Source organism: Miniopterus schreibersii, assembly GCF_964146895.1.
Source record: "Miniopterus schreibersii genome assembly, chromosome: 16".
NCBI classification, from domain to species: Eukaryota; Metazoa; Chordata; class Mammalia; order Chiroptera; family Miniopteridae; genus Miniopterus; species Miniopterus schreibersii.
Genome location: NC_138116.1, coordinates 19,233,964 through 19,258,804, shown reverse-complemented (window position 1 = coordinate 19,258,804; position 24,841 = coordinate 19,233,964). Strand labels below are relative to the sequence as shown.

Below are 24,841 nucleotides of genomic sequence, written 5' to 3'. Positions count from 1 at the left end.
ACCAAGCTTCTCTAGGTTTGTTTCATTATCCCTATGGCAACGCCTAGCAACAGTGCCTGGCATTTAGTAGGCTCTTCATAAATATATACTGAATAAACATTAAAACGAGGTACTTTTTCACTCGCAGGTTCTGATTCCTTCCTTCCTCTTGGTCCTGTTGCAGGCGGGGGCAATAGCAGCAGCGAGGGTGCAGGGAGGAAGGATAAGTCACAGAGCCTTTCCGACAGCAAGTTACCCCGTCTACTCAGCGCCTCCCTACAAGGAGGCTGGATCCCCAATCCCACCCCATGGACACGTCTCAGGGTCGCTCTCCTTAAGAGCGGATATGGTCCTCCCCTCCTCCCCTTTCAACATTTGAGACAAATGTTGAAATTGGGCTGTCAACTACACCAAGGCGTCCCGGGACACGCCTCGAAACCTCGTCGCTCAAAGCGCCGTGTCAACACAGGCCCAGAACCCGGCATCCTCCGGCGAGTTCCTCCCTCGCCCGCCCTGGAGGACCGTGGGTGGACGCTCTTGCAGAGTGCCTCTCGCTGGTAGTGGCGGGGTGGGCGGAGCCAGAGCCACCGGGCTGTGGCAGCCGAGGGTGGGGACACTCTGGCCCGGCTCTCGGTGGTGCGAGAGCTGGTGGGAGCAGCGGCCGCTCTGGTCGGCGGACGTGCTGCCGAACAGTCCCGGAAGCGAAGCAGCGATGGCGGAGAGTCCGACTGAAGAGGCGGCGACGGCGACGGCCGGCGCCGGGGCGACAGGCCCCGGGGCGAGCGGCGTCGCTGGTGTTGTTGGCGTTAGCGGCAGCGGTGGCGGGTTTGGGCCGCCTTTCCTGCCGGATGTGTGGGCGGCGGCGGCGGCAGCGGGCGGGGCCGGGGGACCCGGGAGCGGCCTGGCTCCGCTGCCCGGGCTCCCGCCCTCTGCCCACGGGGCCGCGCTGCTTAGCCACTGGGACCCCACACTCAGCTCCGACTGGGACGGCGAGCGAACCGCGCCGCAGTGTCTACTCCGGATCAAGCGGTGAGCCGGGGTTTTTCCTCCCCCAGCCCCGAGCTCTGGGGCTCGACCTCCCCGCCCCCATCCCTTCCCACTACAGCACCCCCACCGCTTCCGTGCTTCCCTCGCAGCGGCCCAGCTGTAAGGCCCACTTCTGGCCAGTCCTGGGACTAGGGATCCGAGCCCCCTCTTCCCCCGCCCCTCACGCACCAAACCCCTCCTCGAGTGCCCAGGTCCGACCCCGCCCCTCAGCAACATCCCGTGAGCCCTCCGTCTCCATGCTGAACACCCTCCCCCATACCTCCCGCCCGAAACCCGACCCCTTGGTGCTTCAGTAACACCCCCTCCCGCCCACCGCTCCGCTCCTCTCCCCCCTTCCCACCTTAGCCACCTTAGCCTTGCTAGATGCTGTTTGGAGTCCCCACCCTTCAGGGTCTTCAGTCATCTCTTCCTGATCACCGTTTGTAACACACAGCTTGCTTTCTCGCCCTCAGATTTGAGACCAGCCTTTCTTTTTACTATCCGTTTCCTCAAACCCCTCCATATAGTTGCTTCCCAAGTCTAGATCACTTCCCTCACCTGCAATCTTCCCTTCAACCAGTTTTCCAGAACCCCAAAGCTGTCCACTGTCACACCTGTTCCAGGAACTCAGGCTTCCTTCCCCCCAATCTCACTCTGGCTTGTAATATCCTATTTTTTTCTCTGGGCTATCTGGTTTACTTTTCTGAAGTAGATATACTCAATTCAAAAATAAGAAGTTCCCAAGTCCTTTCTGTGCTCCCTTCTTGGGTGGCTGATTTTGATCACATCATTTAGTAGGTAATATTTTGCAAAAATTCTTGACATAGTGCCTGTTGCATAGGAAAAGGGTAATGCTTTTTAGCTGCTATTAATCCTGAAACCTGGTTCCTGATGACCAGACTTTTTCCCTCCCCATGCTCCCATCACAGGCTCATCTAGGTGTTCTCATCCCCCACTTTCCAAGTCCCTTCAGATGAATTCCACCTACCTTTCAAGGTGTTAATGGAAATTAAAGAGCACATTGTGTGTAAAGTACCTGGCCCAGTGCTTGCACTGGGGACACAGTTTTCCAGTTCTGGCATACCTTTGAGTTCTGCCAATACTATTACCTCTGCTCTACTTATTTGCACTTTTTTATATCTCTGTGTACCCTAGTAAGTCCCTAGCCTTTGGCCAGCTAGAATGTCCTCCTTTAGACTGTTGCTCGCAACTGATCCATTCTGGTTTGTGAGATATGACCAAGAAATCCTCTCACTTTATTATGGTAGTCACTACACGTCATCTTTCAGATGTGAGATTCTCAGCAACTTCAGAAGGCCCCCACCCCAGCCTGAAGAGATTTCTGCCCTATTTGTCTCCTGAGCAAGAAATAATTGTTCCTTGCTAGTCCACTTGCTTCATATAATTCCCTTGCCAACAAAAATCCACAATGGTTTATGGTATTCATTTTTTAGTGGGGTTGATGGTGCCTTCCCAGTTACTAAAAAAATCGTTTAGCATTCTGCCCTAGTACCTGGGAATCTTGGGGGTGTGGAGTGAATGAATTGCCATGTGGGAGGAAGTGAGAGTAAATGGGATGTGGCTTTTCCAGGGTGACATCTGATGCCATTGGGATCTCTGATTCCCCCCCCCCTCCTTATACTCCCCCTGAGGAAACAATGCCCCTTTGATAATAATTTGCTCTCTGCCTGCCTGACAAGTATTCAGCTGAGATTTCTCAGCCAACAAGACAGTGCAAACATTTGTGGTGCCAAGCACCACTTTCTCGAACCCTGGCTTCATTGAGGTGATAACAACTGTCCTGTTCAAGGGATTCCCCATTTTTCTCCTCTCCCTCACTCCCTCCCCCACCTCCTCTTGGTATTATACAGGGATATCATGTCCATTTATAAGGAGCCTCCTCCGGGAATGTTCGTTGTACCTGATACTGTTGACATGACTAAGGTATGTAACTTGCTGGGGATCGGGATTTATTGGGAAATTGGGCCCACAAAGTTGGAAGAACCTAAAAGAGATTATCCAGCTCACATCTCTGATTACATAGAGAAGGAATCAAGCCCCCAAGAAAGTAAATGGCTTGCCCAGGGTTACATAGTGAGGTGGAACAAAGTCTTAAACAGGTATCTTATTAGGGTGCTAATAGGTCCTGGTTGGCTTGGAAAATCCCAGTTTATATCTATTGTTCCAGCTTAACTATTAATAGGGCACTCTCAAAAGTGCTCCAGTTTGGTTAATAAATTATGGGGTCACTCTATCCATTGTACTACCCAACTCTTACCCCATCCTGCCACTCTTGACCATTAAATCAGGTGCAGAGAAGGTTGGGGATAGGGCAAGCTTGAGTGGATAGTGTTTGTAGTTAAAGGGCATTGTTTAGGCTCCTATCCTTACTGGTTGCTTTTGAGTATCTCTTCTACCCAAATACTGTTCTTCTCTTGTCCTCCACATGCAAACACAGAGAAAGCTTAGTATGTAATTTCAAATTTCCCTGGCATACATACGTAGACTTCTCTGTCATTGAGTATTCTATCGTCAGAAGTGAATTTGCACTTAAACTGACGTTGGGAAGAAATCAGATTTCTTCAATCTAGTGTTTAAATGAAAACTTATAGTTTCAAATTTCTTAACAGTAGAAATTCAGATTTTGTATTGTTGGTATCTATTGTGAAGAGGTTTCTCTTTTGATTGATTTTTTTTTTCTTTTTTCTTTTTCTTTTTATGTGGTTGGAAATGTTTTTCCTGGGACATCTTGTCCTCAGTCAAGTATCAGTGTTAATATGTTAGTCCCTGGGTTCCCAGAATGATGCCGTGTTGATACTAGTTGAGCTTGCTATGCCAATGACTGAGGGCTAAAAGAAAATTTAGGGCATCACTAGGGCATGACAGGGACTGTACACTGAAGCATTGGATCGTAGGTCCTTTTTCCTCTTGCTATTCAAGTTTTGAGCAGACTTACATGCCTAGGAACCTTTGTAGAAAAAGAAATATAATGGAGTTCAGATTAGGGAAATTTTATTCAATAATCATGGCTGGAGGAAGAGAATTTAGCATTCTAAGTGCTGCTGCATTTTCCTTTTTCTTTTTTTTAAATATAATTTTAAATTAACCTACAGTGTTGGGGAAAGTTCTGGGGATGGTCTAATGGCTCTGAGTGGACCATGAGTTTTCCCCATTTTTCTTTGTATCTTTGACACAGCTGGATGCTGCCTGAGCCACATACTCCATAGTAGGTTTGATCCTCTCCAGAGGAAGTAGGCACCGTAGGTCTCCATCACAGCCCTTAGCTCTGCACTGTTATTGGCACTGGTGCTGTGGTTCCATTCCCTTTCCTCTTTTCCATTCCTCTTACCTCCCCTTTGTGCCACATAAATGGAGGGTAGAGTTGCATCATACACATGTTAAACCTAGGCAAATATTTCTTAAAATTAAACATGTTAGGGTAATACTTTACAGGTGCATGTTATATTTTGCACATTGGTGTTCTACTCATTTGTTACACATAACAGTGATCAGAGAAGTTCAAGCAAAACATGATTTTAAGGGAGTGTTAAGGAATCTCAAGGATGATTTTGACTAGATTTAATTTTCACGTTGGGCTCTACCTTTAGAATGTAACCCCTGGGTAAGATGCCACACCACTATAATGGGATTTCTTAAAAATCCAAACATTAATATGAGTGAGTACAAGCTATTCATTTTTGCATGGAGAGGATATGGACTGGGGATACCAGATGAAGGTCCTGCTTCTGCTGTGGGTAGCAAGTGCAAGCCAGGAGGGTTTGGGGTGGGACATCACCTCACAATTTTGAGATGGGGTTTTATTTTGCAGATTCATGCATTGATCACAGGCCCATTTGACACTCCTTATGAAGGGGGTTTCTTCCTGTTCGTGTTTCGGTGTCCGCCCGACTATCCCATCCACCCTCCTCGGGTCAAACTGATGACAACGGGCAATAACACAGTGAGGTTTAACCCCAACTTCTACCGCAATGGGAAAGTCTGCTTGAGTATTCTAGGGTAAGAGGAGACTTCTAAGTGGCCAAGTTGGTTGTTAGCAAATAATTACTCTAGGCCAGCCTTTATCAACCAGGGTTTTTCCTCTGAACTACAGAACACAGAAAATAATTGGAGTGACTTATTTTCTCAGTTCTCTCCAGATGGTACATAACTAGTATCATTCCAGATGCAAAAAGAGAGAAGTTAATTGATTACATATATTGCATGCCTTAGTGAAGTGGTTCTCCCTGAATAGCAACAGCACCTGGGAGCTTGCAGCCATGCAGATTCTGGGGCCCCACCCTGGACTTACTATATCAAAAACTCTAGGACTGGGGCCCAACAGTCTGTCTTTTAAGTCCTCCAAGTGATTCTGGTGCACACTCCAGTTTGAGAACCACTGCCTTAGGGCATTGGGGCTTAATTTTCTCCCAAACAGGTTGAGAAAGGCTGCAGATCTGTGCCATTCAAGGTTGTGGGTGTCTTATTTCTGAGTCTCTCAATGAGTGGCTTTGGAGGCGGTGGTGGTGATGATGATAATTATGGTATTTTAACAACTGAATGAAAAATGTCTGAGGTTGGAAATCACATCACATACAAAACACAGAAGTTTAAAAGTACATTTTATTTCTGGGTGCTACCGAGATTTTTGCATCATGTAGTTCTCATTCATTCCTTTTAACTGCCTTGGGGGGGTTAAAAATTCAGAATGAAAATGTCTTCTAGGATATTCTGGATTGGTCTTTCTGGTGTGGTCTGAATTTCCCTGGGGCAGAGAGCAAGTACAGGTTGCAGTTGAGAAAGTTGCCCAAAATGGTGATACTGTTTTCTTTCATCCTGTCCAACAATTTCCGTGTTTGTGTGGGGATGAGGCAGCTGCCACAAACTGGAGACATGATTCTTTTTTTTTTTAATCTCTTAGACCTAGGGACGTGTTCTATTATTGTGGCAGTGAGGAAGTCCTGCAGAGGAGGTTGTCCTTAAAGAAGTCCTTCATCTCACTAGGGTATACCATTGTCTGCTGGTAGGATAGTGCTCTGTGTAAACCACAGTGGTAAGGAAGTGTTGTTGCTTCTGTATGAAGTTTGTTCATGAAAGTGTTTTGTATTAGGTTCTCCTTCATTAGGCCAATATAAAACTATTTTGGGCAAACACCAGCTCACAGTAGAAATAGGGGAAGCAAGATGGTGGTGAAGTAAAAGTGGCAGAAGTATGTTGGGTAGAAAAGAAGAAGCTATCCTGAAATTGAAAATTTGTCACGAAGAATCCGAGTAGAAAATTCCCATGCGTTCTTAGGTGACTATATTCCCTTTATTAGCCTTATTTCTTTCCTCCCTACCTAGAAAAAAAAATTGGGCTGACTTGCTGACAAAAGAACTTTAATGAAAGTTGACCATGTTGACTTAAATCCCTGAGTATGTGACGCCTTAGAGAGCGCAGAGTTTACAGTTTTAGGGGGAGCAAAGCCGAGAAGAGAGCAGATTGAGAGGTACTGAAAAGCAAGCTCTGATACAGTTACTGTTTCACATCATTTACTTGGTCTTTCCTCAAGTCCAGTGGGAAAAGGAAATTGGCCAGTTAACTTGAAGAAGCAGTCCTAGCTCAGGTGCCCTCTCATCAATTACTAAAAATAAATATCATTAATATCCAAGCTGCCCTCTTCCTCTGACTACTCAATCAGATTTATGAAAGAGGAGCAATTTTGGTGTTTCTCTCTTAAGTTTTTCATACATTTTCAGACCCTCCACAACCTAGAAGTGCCCCCTATTTCCTTCCTGTCCTTTGGCAGAGTTCTGTAGTCCTCAGAGAATTTGACACTCCTTGGGGGCTTGCTTGAGAACTGGATCCCTGATCAGCAATCCCACCACATGGCCTCTAACCAGATGGCTTCAGTGCCCTCTGTGCCTCTGTGCCCAACTTTTCTCTCCTAAGTAAATAAGTAAGCTCTTTGAGATCCACAGAGGTTAACATTTTGACTCCCTTTGGAGCTGTTTTCTTACCTTATTTCTTTTACTCTGATGAATAGAACCTTCTCGGACTAGTTTCTTTCCTAACCCAAAGAAAATCCCTTCAAAGTTACCTTGCTCAGCTTTACCCTCTTTTCTTTTGTCCCACTTGATAAGAGGATTAGGCAGTTGACTGATTTCTGGTGAATGAGGGTGAGACAGGCTGGGAAATTCCAGAGTATTAATAGTGAAAGAGAAACAGTGAGTCACTTAGATTGTGCTTCTAGGCCCCAGGATACTTGTGTACGGTCTTTCTGTGACAGACTTTCCCCATCTCTCTCTGTGCCTCATCCCTCTTCCATTCCCTCTGATGTGTTTTGCAGTACGTGGACTGGCCCTGCCTGGAGCCCAGCCCAGAGCATCTCTTCTGTGCTTATCTCCATCCAGTCCCTGATGACTGAGAACCCCTATCACAATGAGCCTGGCTTTGAGCAGGTAAGGCCAGTTGGGCCCAGCTCTGGGGTGTGGACTATTGGGTTTTAAGAGATCTGAGAGGTCTACTTAAGGGTTTGGGGATTGTTTTTAACCTGGCTTACCCCCATGTATTAAATTTGTCACTATAGAAGAAAAAATGGAGTTGGCGTGTATGCTCTACATTAGTGAATTTTTTCCCTTGTAAGTTACAGTAACACTGACTGTCAAGTTATTTTCATTTCACTTGGATTAATCTATCATGTGGAAGTCAGTGGAGCCATTTGGAAATTAATTTTGAGCCTGCTTTGGGGGCTATTGTATCCAGTGGGTTCTTCTGCATGCCTCCATTCTCCAGTGTCCCCTTGAGGTGATCTCTAGTGACTATTGCCAAGCCAGACATTCTTTTGGAGTTATGAAATAACAGTTGATCCTTGAACAATATGTAGTCGAAGATTCATGTATAACTTTTGACTCTATAGTGGGCCCTTTGCATCCACCAATTCAATGGTGGATTTAAAACAGTGTTTTTGATCCGTGGTTGGGAATTTGAAGATACTTGGGTGTTTTGGGGGCGGGAGGGAGGTATTTTTAATCCTCACCTGAGGATATTTTTTCCATTGCTTTTCAGAGAGAGTGGAAGGGAAAAAGAGAGAGAGAGAGAGAAAGATTGATGTGAGAGAGACACATCGATTGGTTGCCGGGAATCGAGCCTGCAACTGAGGTACGTGCCCTGGAATCGAACTCAGGATCCTTCAGTCTGTGGGCTGTTGCTCTAACCACTGAGCAGAACCTGCTAGGGCAAGTTACTGTTTTCAGCCTGATGTTAGTTGAATCTGCAGATACAAAACCTGCAGATGAGCAGGGCCAACTGTATTACTGAAAAAAATCCACATATAAGTGGACCCATGAAGTTCAACCCTGTTTTGTTCAAGGTCAATTGTACCATTACGTGTAGAACCAAAGGAGCTACTCATTAGCTAGGGCAAGAATATTTAGTCAATGCTGCTGAAGAGAAAGGTAGAGGAAACTCACATTTTCCAAGGGTATGTTACATGCCAGACACTGCCAAGTTTTTATAAGTAATTTCTCAATTAATCGTCATACTGGCTCTGTGAGGTAAATGTGGTTATCATTTTCAGGTGAGGTGATGGTGGCTTAGAGAGGTTAACGAACTTTCACAGGGACACACTAGATCAGGGTAGGACTTGGGATTTGCCCTGGAGCCCAAAGTTCTTCCATTGTGCCAGAGTGCCTTCCAGGATTAATTATGAGCACAGAAAAGAGTTCCAGTGATAGTCCCAAAAGATGGTAATTCACTCTAGGTGATTAAAACAGCTAAGTTCATTTAGAAACTATATGAGATAACACTAACATTGATGATTCTTCTATAGACCTGAACAAAGGGAAATAACCTTTTAAGAATGAACAAAAATTATTCCTAAACCATCCTTTCCAAACAAATAGCGTATTTAATTTCAGGAGTAGGTAGAAGCAAAGGCAGACCTCATTGGCTAACCAAGAAGCTGATTTTTAGGTCTTTCTAGTTTGGAAATTCTAGAGATGTGACCAAGTGTTCTTAGTTCATAGCACCCTCTTATCTTGGTAGTTTTTTGTTGGTTTGGGGTTTTTTTTTCCAGTTCCCCAGGCAAAAAGAAATGCTGAAGTGTTACACTCGTTAAGTAGTTAGGTTCAAACAACTTATTTAAGTACTATAGTGATGCAGTGATACAATGTATACGCCCGTTGGGCATCACACAACTTTTAAAAGTCTTGTAACCAGAATGAACCCACCACCCTCATTCCCCACTGTTCTTATACCTGCTGTTTATCAAAGTAGTGACTGAAAATCCAGCCTCACAAAGATAACGTCATCAAAAGGAATACAGTACAGTGAAAACTGAACTATCTACCTCAACCTAGTAATTCGCATGGTATTTAAAAGGTGTTGAATGCCATGGTTTCCTCAAAAATTTAAAATATCCGCCCACCTGGTGTGGCTCAGTGGTTGAGCCACAGGAGATCACAGTTCGATTCCCGGTCAGGGCACATGCCCCAGTTGCAGGATTGCTCCGGGGGGGGGGGGGGGGGGGGGGGGCAGCCTATCAATGACTCTTTATCATTGATGTTTCTCTCTCTCTCCCTCTCCCTTCCTCTCTCTCTCTGAAATCAATAAATATATTTAAAAAAATTTTTAAATATCCCACAGTGCCCCTGTGATTTTGTTGTGATGCATTTTGGGAACCATAGTAGTAGGCTGAAATCGCTTTCCTGTTTATGTTTTAATCAGAGGCCAAGGCTCTAATTGACCAGGGTTGGTGGTAGGAAGAGCATTAAGAGCAAAGGAAGAGTTAGAGGAGGGGAGACTGTACTCCCTTCTGATCACACCCACACATTCATATTAGCTTTCAAGACCAGAAGTTGGACTTTTTCTTTTGAAAATGTCAACTTCTACTTTGATAGATTCATAATAGTTGAGTCAATGACGAACCCTACAGATGTGTAAAGGAGTTAAACAGGAAGCATCCTGATATCTATAGGCATTCTAGTCTAAGACTCCTAATGTCATTTATACATAATTGGTTATTTCCCACTTAATCTTTCCTTGAGAGGCCTTTCATTTCAGGCTTTGGGAAATTTGATGGATCTAGTTTGCTGCTTATAGGTCAAATGACCCGTAACAGAGGATGGGTATTGGTATGCATTGGGGGGAGGTAAACGGTCTCAAAAATGAAGGCCTAGTTGCTCTTTAATGGGTCTGCCATACAGTGGGAAAGGGATCCTCTTGTTCATTTGCTTGGTCTACCTCTTACTAATCCTGAAGTCTCTTCCCATTGGCTTTTCTCTTTGTATTTGGATACTATGGTGTCTGTCACATTACAGGAGAGACATCCAGGAGACAGCAAAAATTATAATGAATGTATTCGGCATGAGACCATCAGAGTAGCAGTCTGTGACATGATGGAAGGAAAGTGTCCCTGCCCTGAACCCTTACGGTATGTGTCTAGAGAACCCACTTGGTACCTCTGTTCCTTTTGGAGATTTAGCTGGCTCATACCTTTGAGAACTTTTGGGGCAAAATCCAGTGTTGGGCACCAGAGGGAGACAGAGAAGAAGCAAGTGGTTTAAAAGCATGTGTTTCATAAGGGTTCCCCAAGAGGAAGTTCAGAGAGAGCATCTCTGTTCTTAGTGTCAGGCCTGATGGGAAATACAGTCCATGCCCTCAGGGAGCCCCAGTTTTTGAGAACCTAGACATATAAAAGACACAGCTGTTCTATAGCCAAATGAGGTATAGAGGACTTCATATAAACCCATTTTTTAATGTTTAAGTTTATTTCTACATGTTAAAGCTAGAAGAACAAAGTCAAGAGTTAATGAAACAAACTTCCTTGAAGAATTTTGAGTAAGGATTAGAATTAGGGATGGCCTATAGAAAACAAGTGAGATTGAGCAAGATGTGAGTTGAAGTTGGGATTCGAATGATTGGTATTAACAGTCACTCTTATTTTATAATCTCTAAGGGTTAGGAACTCTAGCTGTTGAATTTGGCATTAAGCTTAGATGGTGAAGGAGCGACTCCTTCTCCCCTTGTTCTAACTTAAGCTTCTCTGCTTGTTTTCCAGCGGAGTGATGGAGAAGTCCTTCCTGGAATATTATGACTTCTATGAGGTGGCTTGCAAAGATCGCCTGCACCTTCAAGGCCAGACTATGCAGGTAACGCAGCCCCTGCTGTTGAGTCCAGAGGCCTTCCAGCAGACCATGTAAAATCAATCCCCCCACAAGGGTGACATCCACACCTCTCCTAGAACTCAGAGGCAAAAGAGCCTCGTTCAGTTGAGTAGCTGAGGGCCAGAGAGGAGACTGACTTGCCTAATGACATGTGGAGTTGGTTCTAAGTTCCTGGTAGGTACTCATGAGTAGAATCTGAATCAACCTTTCTAGCCTGGAACTCCTTCCCGTCTTGGTCAGTCTTTTCAAACCAAGAACATTGAGCTCTCTCAGAATCTTAAGGATTATAAGAGTAGAGTCATCTATTGGAATTCCATCCCTAACCCAGAGGAGTGCTAAGAGAGAGAAGGCTTAGAGAAGCATTGTGTATGTAGTGTTATGTGTTGAAAGGTTCATATTATAAAATGGTAACCAGTTATTTTCTGCCTCTCCTGGGGAAATATGCTACTGCTTCCAATAAGAGTACAGAATACAGAATTTAAGGCTTGTTTTAAAGAAGAGGTTCTTACTAAACCAAGTTGCAAATACTCTTCAATATAAACAACCTGGTTGATCGAGTGTGAAAACCCTTAGTCTTGAAGGACTAGTTCTACGTCTTTTGGATCATTTACTGGTGGTCTGTCTTACTTAAGGTGAGTTGAGTAAGTGACTAAGACCTTTTAAGGTTCTCTCCAGCTCTTCTGGGCTCTTCTTCCACTGAGCACCACCAGCAGTAGGAATAAATGTCTTGTTTCCTCAGGTGCTGCTTAGAAATGTTAGTTTCCGTATGGTTCCTTCAAAGACATCCCACCCACCTGCCACATTTAAACTCAAAGGGTAAGGCCAGCTCAAGAGTATATTGAGCCCTGGCCAGTATGGCTTAGTTGATTGAGCATCTTTGGGTACACTGAGAGGTTACCAGTTTGATTCCTGGTCAGAGCACATGCCCAGTAGGGGGCATACAGGAGACAGCCGATCGAAGTTTCTTTCTCATCAATGTTCCTCTCCCTCTCTCTCTAAAATCAATAAAAACATATTTTTTTTAAAAACTATGTCGAAGATGATGGATGCCGTGGTTTGTTTCCCATCAGGAATTCTCATTGCTGGTATCCAGCAGCATAGCAGCATTTCCAATATTCAGTCTGTTAAGGAAAAGTAACTCATGACGAGGGAAGGAAAGGGAGGAGCAACATCTGGGGAGGAGGACAGTGGGTGGAAATGGAGCCAATGATGAAAGAAGGAAGATTTGGAAAATCGATCACTCCAGAGTAAGTGTGGAGTTCAGCCTTTGGGGAATGTAACCCTCGTAAGTGAGAAATACACTCTGTAGTCACAGTCACTCTGACTTATATCCACTGGTCCCTGATCATGAGGGTAATATGTAGGCAGAAGTGTGGAAGTTTATGTGGGCAGAAGCAGATTATGAGAAGGAAAAGTCATATGCCTTTTTGTGAGTGCCAAGGAAAGAGGTTTCTGCTTATTTGAGTCCTGGCCATGCTACTTGGCTGCCATATTCCTGATGTAGCACTTTAAATTCCTTTTTTTATATCCTCTCCCCCAACCTTAGTTATTTTGGGAATTTAAGGACAGCTAACCCATTTCTGTGTCATGTTTGGAGATCTTTGATCTAGAATGACAAGGACTAGGATGAAGGCTAGCTGGCCCTGGCGTGATGCCCAGAAACCTGGACAGGATTGTGGCAATTGGTCCCTGGGAAAAAGTACAGGTGCTCATTTGGACATCAGAACTTCTGAGTTCTAGACCTATCTGTGACCTTAGAAAAGCACATTACCCTTTTTGAGTACAGTAAGTCCTCAATGTTAAGTTCTTAGAATGGCGGCAAAACAACATATAACGAAACCAAGTTTACCATAGGCTCATTGATATAAAGAAGAGTTCAAGGCATCTCACCAATGTTATAGCAAAGACACTGAACCAAGGCGCTGTTATTCAAGGACCTGCTGTATAGGGAGTGAAGGATAATTTCCCCCTTGTATGGTTTTTTAGGTTAATTGGAAACACAGGCACACTTAATTATTACAGTCCTGGTTGAGAATTTCTTTTATTTCTCTTCCCCATTTATCTTGCCTTTAGTGTCCCCCTTCTGTATACTGGCTTGCTTCTGAGGAATGCAAACACATTTGAATGTTGGCCCAAACCAGACCTGGGGCAATAAATGTGCTATAACATTCCTGAACAAAGATGATGATGTCTGCTGTTCAAAACTGTCTATGCTGTGCCCTCTTCTGTTCCTATGACTCAGAAGTTGAACATGCATTTCACATGGGCCCAAAGCTGCTCTGTCTAGGGTGAGCCACCTAGACTTGAATCTTCCATCCCCTTTGTCTCCTTTCCCCCACAGGATCCTTTTGGAGAGAAGCGGGGCCACTTTGACTACCAGTCCCTCTTGATGCGCCTGGGACTGATTCGTCAGAAAGTGCTGGAGAGGCTCCATAATGAGAACGCTGAAATGGACTCTGACAGCAGCTCATCTGGGACAGAGACAGACCTGCACGGGAGCTTGAGGGTTTAGACCCTGCTCCCCTCTCCCTTCCCCCCACTCGAGAGTCCCAGCAAGTTCCTTCCCCCACCCCAGGGATGGAGAGGCACTGTGTATCTCCCTCCAACGTGACGTCATCCTGCAAGATGGCAAGAACCAAGCAAGCTTGGATCCCAGGGTGTGGGAGTGGGGAGGTGGTTCACAATCTGACCTCCTTGGCTTTCGAGCATCTGGGGCTATATGTTCATCCCATATCAGGGGCCAAGGTACCTATGCAGGAGCACCTAGGGCGAGGGCCTCTGGCAAAAACAAACCAACCAACACACCTCTACAGGGCCAGCTCCTTAGGGAGAGTTAGGAGACAGAAACTGCAATTCTAAGAGGGAGTGTGCCCAAATGATTTATGGGGTATCTGGAAGGGAGCTTGGGGTGGGGAGCTGTCTGTGACACTTAAGCAGTCTGGGTGGTTGGTTGTCTGTCTATCTGTCTTCAGTCTTGAAGCAGGGCTTCCCAAGGCCCTTTTCCTCCTTGCCTCTCTTCCCCCCATTATTTCCCATGGGACAGCATAATTTTGTTTTTCCTAATTTATAGTCACTGTTCTAGACAGACCAAAGAGAAGGAACAGTGGTGGAATCTAGGCTGCTGATCAGTGAGTTTTACCTAGCACCTGAGCACCTTTCTCTCCTGTCGCCCATTCCTTCACCTATTTCTAGATTTAAGACAGAAGGTAAATGTGATGGGACTGAACCAAGGTCTTGGTAAAGCCTACACATGTACCATAGAAAGCTGAAAATACTGTTTGTTCCCAAAATCATTGATTTGAAAAGTTCCCAACTCAGGCAGCTGCTGGGTGTATGATAGAGCCACTACATAGAATAGTCTCAGAGATTTTCATCAGTACTAGTCACAGTAAGGGTATTTCTCCTGTGTGGGCTAGGGGGGGAAGGCTGATGCTAGTACTATTATATTTTGTTTGGCTGTCCTTGTGTACTTCCCCCCAGCCTATAGTTCCCCTTCCTAACTTCAAGGCCCAGGGACTAGTGGGGAGCAGGGGTAGCCATTGGCAGAGGGGATTGGGCAGACTCCTACCCTTCTTTCCCCTTGCCCCTCCCTTCCAGCTGCTCTTCGTCACTGGCTCTGATGGGTGTTTGCCTGGCTGTGTCGCTTATCTGTATTTAGCTGCAGTGATCCTTTAGCTGGTTGGCTCAGAAAAATGTGCTTTAGATGCCCCGATTCTGGGCATCGAGGGAATCTATCCTTCCCATTTTTGATGTGTTATCCCTGTGCTTTCCAGATTCTTACGGCTCCCAGTAGGGTATTGACCCACGTGACACAGGGCCCCCATCAGTATCCAGCCACATGTAAGGGAGAAGATAACTTCTATCTGCTCTGACAGCTGCTATGGAGGCCTCTGCCTTGTGAATCATGGGACTTCCCCAGGGGAGTTGGGAAGGGGGTTGGGCACAAAGGAGAATGTCCTACTTGGGAGGGCAGGAAGCAAAGAAACTGGACAGGAAGTGGGTCTGGGGAACGGAAGTTTATCTTGGATATCTAAAGGTTAGGTCTTTTTCACAAGACTTAAAAAGGCGCCCCGCTTCCAATTTCCCTTTTCCATTCCCAGAGCTAGTACAGGGCTTAGAAGAATGCCCTTGGTCTGTTGGTCCAGTGTTGTCTGTCATCCATTTAAGTGTTCCCACTTTCAAGTGACAATCTTCTCCTTGGCCCTGCCACGGGCAGAGCATGTCTGGCATACTGGCCTGACTTTTACGCCCTAATCTTGAGTTGAGGAAATATATGCACAGGAGTCAAAGAGATGTCTTTATATCTGACTGTACATAAATGAAGTTTTTTTTTTTTCTTTTTGGTGCAATAAAGTTTGTTTGGCAGAAGGAGGAAGCGCCTATGGGTGTGGGAGGGCTTGTGTAAAGGAAGATGGATATCAACCACCACACATCTCATCTAGGCCAGAGACTGCCGGAAAGTAAGTGCTCAGTGAATTGTCTGGAAGCTAAAAATGAGTTACATGACGTGGGTGGGAGCAGGACTACTGGTGATAAAAGAGGAATGCCATCATAGCCTCAGTTGCTTCCAAAGAAATACCTATTCAGAAACGAAAGTGAGCATGTCCTACATGGACAGACAGCTAAAGATGGGCTTAGGCTATATCCCCTGCTAAAGGAAGGATGTCTTAGTATTGGATAATCCATTGGGTCTTGTTTTCTGTACTAAACCAGCCCTTAGGAATTTAGCAGACTGAAAATGGCTTAACAAGCTTTTCTGCTCATCACCACCTCTCCTACTTGCTGTTGAAGGCCTTTGCTTTTCTGGTGCAGAGGACTTTTCATCTTCACTGATCGTATGTGTAGGAAGGAGATCCTGCCAGCCTGTGACATGCAAAGTGTGGGCTTAGGTTAGTGGACCTAGGCTCTAGTTTTGGCTCTGCTGCTTAAGCTGGTGGTCCCTGGCAAATTAGATTCCTTACCTGCAAAGTTAAGGACACCTATGTTTTTGTAAGGTGGTTGTAAGGATTAAGAGGTGTATATAGAAATGGTCACAGGGTAGGTGTGCAGTAAATTATTTCCTTTCCCACCACTAAGGCTAGAAGGATCTAGTGATCAGTACCGGAGGGAAAGATAAGCATTTGAGAAACAATGCTACATTCACTATTGGTTCCCCTTAAATCCCACTGGTTTCTTCCCTCTAACCACCATTTAACATTAACCTGTATTTCCTTCACATTCTTGGCCGAGTCGGTTATAACCTGGAACCTCTACAAGAGGAAGCTAGAAGAATAAAATTTACTAGTCCATTAGGATCTGCTCATTTGAGATAAAAAACATTTTATAAGGAATAGGTTTGAATTAACAGAGGCTGTAATTTATGTCTCAGGGCTACAAAGAGACTAGACTGTCTAGCCAAGAGACAGATGGCCTTCATTCTAGGCCCAGCTTTACCATGGACTTGAGGATGATCTGTGCAAGTCATTTTACGTGCTCGCTGTTGTTACTCAGGTTATCCTTACTGGATAAATGAGGTTTTTCTCCAATAATGATGCAATGTGAAGGCACTTTAAAAAATAAAAATGAGTGAAGAATACTGGGGGAAGAAAAAAACTTGGAACATTTTTTTCTGTTTTGTTTTTTTTTTAAACAAAGTTGTCCAGGTTTTATTCACTAACAGGTCCTCCCTCTTCTCCCTGCCTACTGCTGTGCCCCCTTCCGCACTCCCAGAGTCAGGGGAGGGCTTCTCTGGCCTCCTCAGCTGTAATCTCCTGGGAGTAGAGGTCAGTGAAGAGGGCGGGCAGCCAGTAGTGAGCCTCCCCTGGGGCCTGCAGGTCCAGCCAGGCCAGCCCTTCCTTCAGCAGGTGTTCCTGGAGGGAAAAGGAAGAGGCATTTGAGAAAGGAGAGTTCCCACAAAGAGAATCTCCAATCCTATTCTGGTTTCAGTGAAGTTTTATAATTAAGTCTACATGAGTGCCTTCACACATTTATACAACCAAACTGGAGTGCTCTGTATGGCCTTGACCTTTGCCTGAGGTGTGAAAAGTGCCACCAAGTCACTTAACCTGTGCTGCTGAAAAGGTGTAAAGACAGAGTGGGATATAGAAGGGATGTAGGGCTGCAGAAGTACTTGCTATGTGGACTTGAGCTAATCACGGACTCCATTCTCTGAAGCAAAATGGAGACCACTATCTTCCAGTTAACTTACTGGGTTCAGTAACAGATGTGGGGATATTATTTGAAGAAGTTAATGGAAGGTCATTATTAGTAGTAGAATGGACTCAGTTCCTACAGCTGGAAATAGGCTTGAGATGAGTTGGTTCTGCCCAATATTAAACAGATGTGTATGTTTATCTTTACAGATGTCTATGTTAACATTGTAGATGAAGTTGTGTCCACAGGTTAATTGTCTGGATAAGGAGGAAGGGATTAAAAGCCTACATTTCCATGCTACTCACTCCCTCTTCACAACATCAGTCTTTCATTAGTACCATGAAATTTGTATATATAAAACTATAACTATATGCAATAGCATATAATTATATATATGCAGTAGTATATAATTTAGATATATAAGTTGTTCATTCCTTTCATTCTGAACTTTTACTTCCAGTATAAACTGTATTAACCATCTGACCAAGTTCTACAGGTCAGGAGAGAGCAGGTGTTGGTGATCCCACAGTAGTGGCAGCCTGGTTTTACACACTCAAGGTTAGAAGCCTGCCTCTGTGAGTTCTACCTCTCAGCGCCATCTTCAGAGAAACGCTGGGGTTACTTCTAGTGTGGCAGCAGTAGCCTTCAAGGCAAGAAGCCGTCAGAACAAGGCTGAAACTCCTGACCACCCACCTCCTCCCATCTGGGGCCCATCTTTTCTGCGCCATTCCAAAAGTCACATACCAGCACTTGCCGCGCTCGCTCTGTCTCCCATTTAAGACTGGCTTTGATATCACTGACAGTCACGTAGCCGTTTTTCTGAAGGAAGGAGGAAGGGATTTTTAGAACCCACCATTTGCCCCAGGACAGCTGATTTTTCCAGATGGGAGGACAGATGGTCTGTGGGCACAGACAGCCTTAAGAGCAGAGACAGAATGTTTAGAGGTCGCAGCAGGGAGGAGCGGAGCGGAAAGGAGGGGTGACTTTCAGGTGGCAGGTAGGTTGAGTGGTTCAGTCTTAAAAAGTAGAGTTCCTGGCACTATAATACTAGTTTTGACTCTCGGAGAACTATAGTGTGATAAGGGAAGATTCAGAATGATTGATAGGGGAAAATGGTGATAATCACCAACTGTTCATAATCTAAAATATTTAAATATTTAGCTCTTGCCCTGTCTCACCCTACCTATTTTCCCCAATCAAGAAAAGCCCCTACCTTACTTAGTTTTGTTCTACATTACAGAATTAAGAAGACCAAACATGTCTTCCCTAAATACATGATAAGGATTTGGGGGAGGATGGCATACACTTAAGGCATGCTGAGGAACGGGATGGCAAAAAAGATTAAACATTTGTTTTAAAGAATCCGTAAAGTAGTTTTAAGAAGACATCCAAGAATCTGTCTACCCAAGGAAATACAGTTAGTTGTCTGCATGTCTGTCTACTTCACTAGACTGTAAGCTCCTTGAGAGCAGGAATTGTGTGGTACCCATCTTTATATGGCCCACAGCCTAGCCCAGTGCTTTGCACTGTAGCTGCTCAATAAATGACTGCTAAATAAGCACAGGTCTGAGTAGTGCATCCATTAGACAGTTTCAGCAAAAAGACAAGTGACTGAGAGATCAGAGGTGCTCCAGAATCCCCTCCCGGACTGTCCCTACTATGCGCTCGCACACGCAAGCACACACACACACACACTCAGAAGGCACACCAGTACCTCTGCCAGCTGCAGCACCACAGTGTGATCCATATTGAGCTCAGCTGGAACAGACTGAATGAGGTAAGTGCCGCCGACAGGGATGATGCCGAAGCCAGTGCCAAGTGCCTTTAGTTTCTTGATGGCCCTGATCAGGTCGTCTCTAACGTGAGGAAGAGCTGCTTAAAGACCCTTGGCAAAGTCGACCTAGCAACAGTGCAGTTTCAGCTCTGCCCTGGGAAGAATACCCTGACAGAAGACTCCAAAGGCTGCACAACATTTAACTATGTCAACAAAAAGAGGGTTAAAGGGCACCAAACGGTGCTTGGACATTTAAGGGAGATGGTCAGGTTCTCCACTAAACAAACCACTTCAATACTGGACAGAGGTAAAAATCATGCCTACAGGAGTCCATCAGGAAATGTGAATGAGTGAGCTGAACGTAAGAGACAACAGGGAGTAGTGTGAACTATGGCAAAATAGATAATGCTTATCCATTTTAATGGGGACAATCCAAAGTTGATTATTACCATTTGGAAATTCAGGTCCAGTACTGTCAGACTTTCTGATTTCTTAGTTGACAACTAACTCAAATTAGGGGAAAAGGAAACTTACAAAACAATGTGTAGACAACATACCCAGCCCACATACTGACAACCTTTACCTTTTCTCAAATTGGAGTCACACCTAGGAGCTGGTGAACCAGGTTAATTTATACCCTATCTTCTGACCCCAACTCCCTTCCCTAGCCTCTCTCAGTGCCTGCTACTCTTCTTGATCTCAATTTTTAAGAGTACACACAGACCCAAGAATGTTTTAAAAATGGATGCATAAAAAATATATACCAAAATGTTTAACAGTTGTAATCTCTCAGTTGAGAAATAATGGGTGGTTTATCTCTTATTTTGAGTTTCTAAAATAATAACTTTTTTCTAAATGAGGAATAAAATGATTCTTAAACTATCCTAGACAAACAAGCAGTAAGGAGAAAAGCTATCCATCTGGTTTTTAAAGGCCTTTCTATACTCCAAGGAGTTGGAAGAAGTTAAGACCTACTGGCTGACATCCTGGGCGAATTTGCCCCTTCCTTTTAACACCTGTTGATGTAGTTCCTCCAGAGTTATCAGACCTATTGGAGAGGGGGGACAGAAAGCAGATGAAGGATTACCTTTATGGCTAAAAAAACAAAGGCAGCAGTATCTTTGAAAAACTAAATGCTCTTTTGACATCAATGCTGTATCTATAACCAATGAATTATAACTGGTTTTAGATTTTCTTTCTTAACTTCAACACAGACCATTTACTGTGCTTATTAAGATGACACTACTGGATGACCATATTTAAGGTCACACTTTATTTTAAAATGTTCTGATTGATTTTTTAGAGAGAAGAAGGGAGAGGGAGAGAGAAATACTGATGAGAGAGAAACATCAATTGGCTGCCTCCTGCCCCGAAACCAGGGCATGTGCCCTGACCAGGAATCAAACTGGTGACTTCTTAGTGTATGAGACAAAGCTCAACGGAGCCACACCAGCCAGGGCTAAGGACACATTTTAGAGAGCACAGACACTTAACTGGCATCACCATACCCTATTTCCTACCTCTCTACTACTTTCTGCAATGACTAGGAGCTAGATCTTCCTGGCCAAAGATCTTTGGAGAATAGAGACAATCATTCAGGTAATTCCATTTACCCTTGGCCGTGGAGACCTACCACAATTCAACTGCATGAAGCAGCTAAGGTGCTTTTCTAGATCTTATTTGCCTGCATATTGCAGGATAGGAAAGGTTATCTTTCAAGGTTGTTTCCCTCTCAGAGAAGTCCAAAGCCCAGTCCACAGAACCTAGCCACCCTCACCTCCATTCCGGTGCTTCAAGGCCAGACACACTTCGATAATCTGGACGCCCAGCTCATAATAGAAGTCTCCCACGCCTAGCATCTCAGACCAAAATCCTTTTCCAGCTAAAAACAGAAAAGCAAAAGCTAGGTTATTCATTAGTTACATCTTCTCTTTCAAAGCTAGATTAAACATCTATCCTATGGGAAGTCTTCCCTGCCTGGCCTTAAGTCCTTCTGCTCCATTTACTACTAAGGATCCTCAATGCAATCTGACTCTTGGTAATTCCTGCTAAAGAACATGCTCAGACAGTTCTAAAGGGTAGGAATCTACGAGGCATTTCTACTTGGCTGCAGATTCTGGCTCAGGATACTATAAAAATAAGTTTTCCTTTCCCAAAGCGCACAGTGAAACATAATGGGACATATGGTCTACACAAGGCTAACAGATACACACAGACCTAGCATTTAAAAATCTATTGAAGACAATATTTTGAGTGAAAAATGCAGGTTACAGAGTTGTAATTATAGCATTAAATCCATATATGTTTAAAAAAATAGCCATAAAAAAATTCCACTGTACATCATTCAAGGGAAGATCACGAACACTGGCTCCTCAACCTGCATTCCAGCCTCTCCATCTCCCCCATTAAACTGGGCACTCAGTGTTCTGCTAGGAATTCCCTAATCTGTATCTTCCTGTAGGCCCTTCCAGAAGATGCCCCTGACAGCAGTGATAACTAGGTAGCTTCTGTCCCTTTGAAATCCCAGAACACTGGACCCCTACAGACAACTCCTTACAGGCCAGAGGATCCACCCCAATGGTGGCACACATATCCTGGAACTGCACCCGGAACTCAGGATTCTTCCGGATCTCTTGCTTGTGCTTGCTGGCAAATTCCTCCAGGTTGGTCTTGAACATGTCCAACTGCTTTGACATCTGTAAGATGGAAAAGGGGAGGTTAGGGGCAGCCCACCTAGGTGATAATCAGATGCCAAAACTAGGTCCCTGGCCCAGTGGCAGGGCAAAGGCTGAAATAACATATGTCCTCAGGCCTATCATTATGCTGTTTTCTGTTCCCTTTCTTTTGATCCCTGCCTCTCCTTCACAGTTCTGTTGTCAGCACAAATGAGATGCTGTAATGTTTCCTCAATTCTAAATGCACTTTTCATTTCCTGTTCTAAAGTCAAGATAAATCTAACAATCAATGTGCACATCTAATGTGGTACTTTTTCCCAGGAAAACTATTATTAATTTGAAGATGAATCTAATAATCCATTTTGTCTTAAAAATGAGGTACTGCACCATTCATGAAGTAGGAAATCTTCGGCCACAAAAGGAAGTCTAGCATGAATTAGGTGTGCAGTGGTTATTTAATCTGAGTCATGGGCCTCCTTGGGGATCAATTCCAGATAAAGAATCCCTGAGGGAGGGCTGTGGGTCTACCAGATTACATTCCAAAGCCAAATACAAATACTTTGGGGATTTTCTAACTTCCTATTTGTATGATTCCTTCTCATAAAGCCTATCTTCTACCACACCAAGAGTAACCACTTCTGATCCAATTATCTCCTCACTTGCTACACATAAGAAACTAACACTGTTCAGTCACCATTTCCAGTTGTTTCCTTTATGTCATCTCCCCATGAGCGGGAGCTTTTGAAGAGCACAGCCTGTGTCTACTATCTTTCCTCAGTTCAAAGGCCCATTTCCCTGCTTAACTGATTTCTCCTCTTCTTCACCAGTTACAATAACTGAGTACACTCAAGGCAAGCACAGAAAAGGAAAGTTAGAAAAGGAAACTGTGCAGGAGCCCCCATCACTCACACACACTTCTGGTATGCAAGTAGCTGTGATGACCATGGTGGTGAGTGCCACAGGTTAGGCAATATTTTCACATTATTCGTAGGTATTTAAAGTAAAAACTCCAAAAGACCTAAGACAAAGCGCTCTACCACTTACCACCCATGTAACCTTGAGTAAATTAATACTTCAGGGTCCTCAATTTTAAACTAAGAAGAATAGTGTTCCTCCCTGATAGGATTTGCAGGAAGAGTGAACAAGATAGTCTAAGTAAAGAAAATGGGACACATGCCTGGGAGGCTATGAGGATGTAATCACTCAAAGATGTTAACTGAGGAGCCCAGAAATCAGGATTTGCCCAAAACCCTATTTTTAGTTCAACCCAAACAATCTAGTTTATATCAAAGGTGTCCTGTCCAGCCTTGTGGGGTCTCCCTTCCTGCCTGGAGCCTTGCAACCAACTCACCTGAGCCAGCTGGTCCTCAGCCAAGACAGTCCCTCGCTCCTTGTACTTGGCCTGTCGGACAAAGAGACCAGCATGAGTTGAGAGAGTGGGCGCTGGGGGCTCCCACCTGTACTGCCTCGGCTGAAAAGGGGAGGGTATCTCTTAAACGGCTTTTCTTAGGGAGAGGGATGACGATGTAGAATGAACGAACGTCTGTAGTCAAATTTGGGGAAGTGGGGAAAAGGGCTGGTGGGTTTGGGGATGCTGACATTCCAAGCTACCGGAAGCTGGAGAAACTCCGTTCCCGGGGACCCAAGAAGCCCGTGTGAGACTGCAGGGAGGCGGTTTGAGGGTACAGAGCTCTCTGCTCCAGAGACTCCGGTCTCCCGCGGGTCAGGGATGGCTGCGGGTCCGCCTTCTCTCCCTCACCTCGGCAAGCTTCTTCTTGGCAATGGCGCCGGCTCCCACCCCGCGGCGGTGCATCCCCGCCCTGGGCCCGCGGGCCACCCCGCTGCCCGGACCCCGGGTCTCCGCTTCCCGGGATCCGCCGCCGGCTCCCGAACGCGGAAGCGCGGTGACTACGTCATCCCCGCGCGCCGGAAGCTACGCGCCGACTTCCTGCCGCGGGCCTGCAGGTATCCCAAGGCTAGAAGCCTGGGCCCCGCCTTTCGTTGGTGGCCGAGCTCCTCGCAGCCGGGCGGCGGGGAAGGCGAGGTGTTCGGATGCGGAGCCCTACGCGTCCGGGTGCGGCCGCGAGTTCCACATTCGCGTGGACGCCTTGGACGCTCCTCTTCCCGTGACCGCCCCTCCACCACCACCCCAGTCACCAATGCTCATCGGTCGCCTACTCGGTTCTTGGGCACCGAGGGTGCCATATAGAGCATTAGCCAGAATCCTTTCTACGCGAGTGGAGCTTACCTGTGAGAGTCCCACGTATTCTGTCTGGCGGACCTTGCAGTTAAGATCTTGGGCTCTGGAATTAGGTTGCCTGACTCCATAGCTTACTTTCCCTATATATAGTCCGGTAACTTCAAGCAAATTCCTTAATCTCTTGTATTGCAGTTTCCACAGTTGTGGAAAAGGAATACCTACTCGAAGTTGTTGTGAGGATTAATTCAGAAAGTATATAACAAAGCATTTAGTAAATATCAGCTATGATTGATAGTCATCAGGTCTGGAGTGGTTTTAGTAGCCTGTGTGTTCAGGAAACTCCATAGGTGATTTTTTTCCATAGATGATTTCAATAGCATTATGGAGCCTAACGAAGGAGTTAATGGAGGATTCTTAAGTCAGTGAGTAATAAAATCAAATTTTTGTTTTAAAAAAAGTAGTGGCAAACCTATACTTAAGTAAGCCAGTTTCTGCAATCTAAACTAGAAATGATGAGGGCCAGAACTAAGATAGGGGCAGTAAGGATAGAGAGAACGGGACAAATTCAGGAAGTATTAAGAAGGTGAAATGATAAAACTGATAAGGTGAGGGCAGAGTGGGTGGGGAAAGTCTGCGGGATGCTTAATTTTCTGGCTTGAGCACCAAGTGTGATGCCATTGGGGGAGGGGGAGATCACAGCATGAAGCTGGGGAAATAATTGAGTAGTTTAGTAGTGGAAATTGAGGTCCATGGGCCATCACAGGAGAGATGGGCAATTGTCATTTGGATGTACTAGTATGAAGTTCTACAGAAAGGTGGGCTGGGATACGGATCAAGGTGCAACCAAAGTGAAAAATGTTGTCAGAGAGATTTCTAGTTAAAGGATAAGAGGATGAGTGCAGAGGTTGGTGGC

At 45.1% G+C, this 24,841-nt stretch overlaps 2 protein-coding genes across 4 annotated transcripts; one reads left to right on the top strand and one right to left on the bottom strand.

Moving 5' to 3' along the window:
- Positions 1–584: 584 nt before the first annotated feature.
- UBE2Z (ubiquitin conjugating enzyme E2 Z) lies at positions 585–18,838 on the top strand. Its single transcript, XM_081161580.1, has 7 exons — positions 585–1,008; positions 2,877–2,949; positions 4,835–5,022; positions 7,331–7,442; positions 10,302–10,414; positions 11,042–11,132; positions 13,489–18,838. The coding sequence occupies exons 1-7, from the start codon at positions 692–694 to the stop codon at positions 13,657–13,659; spliced, it is 1,065 nt and encodes a 354-aa protein (XP_081017706.1). The 5' UTR covers positions 585–691; the 3' UTR covers positions 13,660–18,838.
- Positions 16,447–23,634, bottom strand: SNF8 (SNF8 subunit of ESCRT-II). 3 transcript variants are annotated; one of them, XM_081161577.1, is made up of 8 exons: positions 23,488–23,628; positions 23,080–23,130; positions 21,611–21,749; positions 20,831–20,935; positions 20,029–20,101; positions 18,994–19,135; positions 18,024–18,098; positions 16,447–16,996 (listed from the first exon to the last, which is right to left on the bottom strand). In XM_081161577.1, the coding sequence occupies exons 1-8, from the start codon at positions 23,539–23,541 to the stop codon at positions 16,859–16,861; spliced, it is 777 nt and encodes a 258-aa protein (XP_081017703.1). In that variant the 5' UTR covers positions 23,542–23,628; the 3' UTR covers positions 16,447–16,858. The 3 variants fall into 3 exon arrangements, with proteins under 3 accessions (XP_081017703.1, XP_081017704.1, XP_081017705.1); XM_081161578.1 differs by lacking the exon at positions 18,024–18,098 and having other exon boundaries at positions 23,488–23,634; XM_081161579.1 differs by lacking the exon at positions 18,024–18,098 and having other exon boundaries at positions 18,975–19,135.
- Positions 23,635–24,841: the final 1,207 nt, after the last annotated feature.

Bases quoted from the DNA above. Each gene is read 5' to 3' on its own strand.
- UBE2Z (XM_081161580.1), top strand. From the start codon at position 692: ATGGCGGAGAGTCCGACTGAAGAGGCGGCGACGGCGACGGCCGGCGCC. The intron at 2,950-4,834 runs GTATGTAACTTG...TTTATTTTGCAG, and splicing joins ATACTGTTGACATGACTAAG to ATTCATGCATTGATCACAGG. The intron at 5,023-7,330 runs GTAAGAGGAGAC...TGTGTTTTGCAG, and splicing joins GTCTGCTTGAGTATTCTAGG to TACGTGGACTGGCCCTGCCT.
- SNF8 (XM_081161577.1), bottom strand. From the start codon at position 23,541: ATGCACCGCCGCGGGGTGGGAGCCGGCGCCATTGCCAAGAAGAAGCTT. The intron at 20,936-21,610 runs GTAAGGAGTTGT...TTCTGTTTTTAG, and splicing joins TGGGGTGGATCCTCTGGCCT to CTGGAAAAGGATTTTGGTCT. The intron at 19,136-20,028 runs GTAGGTCTTAAC...TCCTCACGTTAG, and splicing joins TTCGCCCAGGATGTCAGCCA to AGACGACCTGATCAGGGCCA.